Here is a 2,586-nt window from a genome sequence, read left to right as displayed (position 1 = left end):
GGACAAAATATGTAATACTTTCGCGCCCTCTCCCAAAAACTTACACACACACACATATATATATATTTACAAGTGTAATATTTGATGTTGGCCCTGGGATGAGGTGGCGACTTGTCCAGGGTGTACCCCGCCTTCTGCCTGATTGTAGCTGAGATAGGTGCCATTCCCCCCGCGATCCCAAAAGGAAGAAAATGGATGAATGGATATTTGACGTGACGTAATCAAAGCCGGAAATAGGTCAATAATTCATAACATTTATTTCAAATCATGATTATTTTTGGAGCAACGGCAGTTAAAAAAAAAGTTTACTATTTATTGTATTGAAATTCTTGGAGTCGACTTTGCAACTTTTTCTCATTACATTTCCACTTCTTGCTGATTTTTTCAAAAGTATTTTTGGAATCTTCCAAAATGAGCGGCGGGCCGCCGTTCGGACACTCCTAGTCTACAAGCCGGGTGAGATGCGGTGGACCAGGGTCAGTTCTTCCAAAAATTGGGGTTTTGGTTCATCCTCCGCTGGAAGTTGTCGTACCACTTGAGGACGCAGCTGGCCGGGATGAAAGTCTCGCTCGGGCTGGGCGTCATCTGCGCCTGCGTGACGGCAAAGGACGACGCGAAGTTGTATAAACTGTCCAACATCTTCTGCGTGAAAAGCCGCAGCGTGTCCGTGGTGGCGGCGGCGGCACCGGACACCGGGGTCTGCTGGGCCAGCAGCTCCAGCGGCTCCACCGACACGCCCACTTGGGCCACGGAGGGAGAACTGGCCACGGCGCCGAAGGAGTGCGCCGTCCCGCCTTGGCCCGCCTTGAGCCCGGAGATCTTGAAGATGGCGCTGGGCTTGTCATTGGCGATGAAGCCGAGCAGCTGCCACACCGCCCCGCTCGAAGGCTCCGGTAAGGAGAAGTAGACCGCCCCGCCCATGCCGGCCGGGAACGGCACAGTGCCGAGCATGAACACCACCACGTGGTTGACGCTCTCATACTCCGGGAGGTTGAAGACGAACTTGTCCGCGGCCACCTGGACCGCGTCGGTCTGCACCAGCCTGCCGGCCACCAAGCAGCCGAACATGACAGCGTTAGCAATAGCAACTAGCTTGCCGCCCGAGCAACTGCTAGCTTTAGCCTTTAGAGCCCCGCGTTAGCTAGCTAGCCAGCCTTCAGTAGCACCGACCCGTCGCGGAGCTCAACTAGCGAGAATAACTGCAAGTGGTGGCGGCTCCAAGTACGTGTGACCGTCGGCCGGCCCTGAGCCTTCTCTCCCTCCTGCTCGTCAACACGAGAAGCTGCTGGAAACTTCCAGAAACTTGTTAGCTGCTCGACTATCGACTACACGTCCTGCCTCAGCTGAGCGCTCCCGCTTCCAGTTCAGCTTTCTTTTACTCCAAACTATTGCATTTTTCTAGTCATGGCCGCTTCTACCAGTCAATACTATTTGGATAGAAATGTAGAAAGATTGGCCCGATGACATTAGTAGGTTGTTTTCACTTACACCCTAAATCAGTGGTTCTTAACCTTGTTGGAGGTACCGAACCCCACCAGTTTCATAAGCGCATTCACCGAACCCTTCTTTAATGAAAAATAAAATGTTTTTTTGTTTTTCAAATTCAAGACAAAGTTGTAAGTTTTTGGTAACACTTTAGTATAGGGCAGGGGTCGGTAACCTTTTTGGCTGAGAGAGCCATGAAAGCCAAATATTTTAAAATGTATTTCCGTGAGAGACATATCATATTTTTTTAACATTGGATACAACTAAATGCATGCATTTTTTAAGTAAAACCAAAATGTTTAGAGTATAAGTCTAATTATTTTTAACAACATTGTTATTTTTTGAACATGTGTGGTTGAAACGGATGGATGGATTAAAATGCATGAGAATGTTTTATATTTTGAACGTTATTTTTAACATCGTGATTACAAACGGAATTATTCATTACTTATCGTGTTAAGCCAGTGGTTCTCAAATGGGGGTAGGCGTACCACTGGGGGTACTTGAAGGTATGCCAAAGGGTACGTGAGATTTTTAAAAAATATTCTAAAAATAGCAACAATTTAAAAGTCCTTTATAAATATATTTATTAAATAATACTTCAAAAAAATATGAATGTAAGTTCATAAAGTGTGAAAAGAAATGCAACAATGCAGTATTCAGTGTTGACAGCTAGATTTTTGTGGACATGTTCCATAAATATCAATGTTAAAGATTTATTTTTTGTGAAGAAATGTTGATAATTAAGTTCATGAATCTAGGTGAATCTCTATTACAATCCCCAAAGAGGACACTTTAAGTTGATGATTACTTCTATGTGTAGAAATCTTTATTTATGATTGAATCACTTGTTTATTTTTCAACAAGTTTCTAGTTATTTTAACATCTTTTTTTCCAAATAGTTCAAGAAAGACCACTACAAATGAGCAATATTTTGCACTGTTGTAAAATTTAATAAATCACCAGTTGATAACATAGTGCTCTATTTTACTTATTTCTCTTTTTTTCAACCAAAAATTATTTGCTCTGATTAGGGGGTACTTGAATTTAAAAAAAATTCACAGGGGGTACATCACTGAAAAAAGGTTGAGAACCACTGTG

The 2,586-nt window shown here is 43.5% G+C and overlaps 1 protein-coding gene across 1 annotated transcript; it reads right to left on the bottom strand.

The window, feature by feature from the left end:
• Positions 1 to 234: 234 nt before the first annotated feature.
• Positions 235 to 1,385, bottom strand: hikeshi (heat shock protein nuclear import factor hikeshi). The gene has a single exon (XM_061894958.1). The coding sequence runs from the start codon at positions 1,066 to 1,068 to the stop codon at positions 478 to 480; it is 591 nt and encodes a 196-aa protein (XP_061750942.1). The 5' UTR covers positions 1,069 to 1,385; the 3' UTR covers positions 235 to 477.
• Positions 1,386 to 2,586: the final 1,201 nt, after the last annotated feature.

This window comes from Nerophis ophidion, linkage group LG03 (assembly GCF_033978795.1).
Source record: "Nerophis ophidion isolate RoL-2023_Sa linkage group LG03, RoL_Noph_v1.0, whole genome shotgun sequence".
NCBI lineage: Eukaryota > Metazoa > Chordata > Actinopteri > Syngnathiformes > Syngnathidae > Nerophis > Nerophis ophidion.
Note: the sequence above shows the minus strand (reverse complement) of the source record. Positions and strands in the feature narration are given on the sequence as shown.

Excerpts from the sequence above, each read along its gene's own strand:
- hikeshi (XM_061894958.1), bottom strand. The coding sequence starts at position 1,068 with ATGTTCGGCTGCTTGGTGGCCGGCAGGCTGGTGCAGACCGACGCGGTC.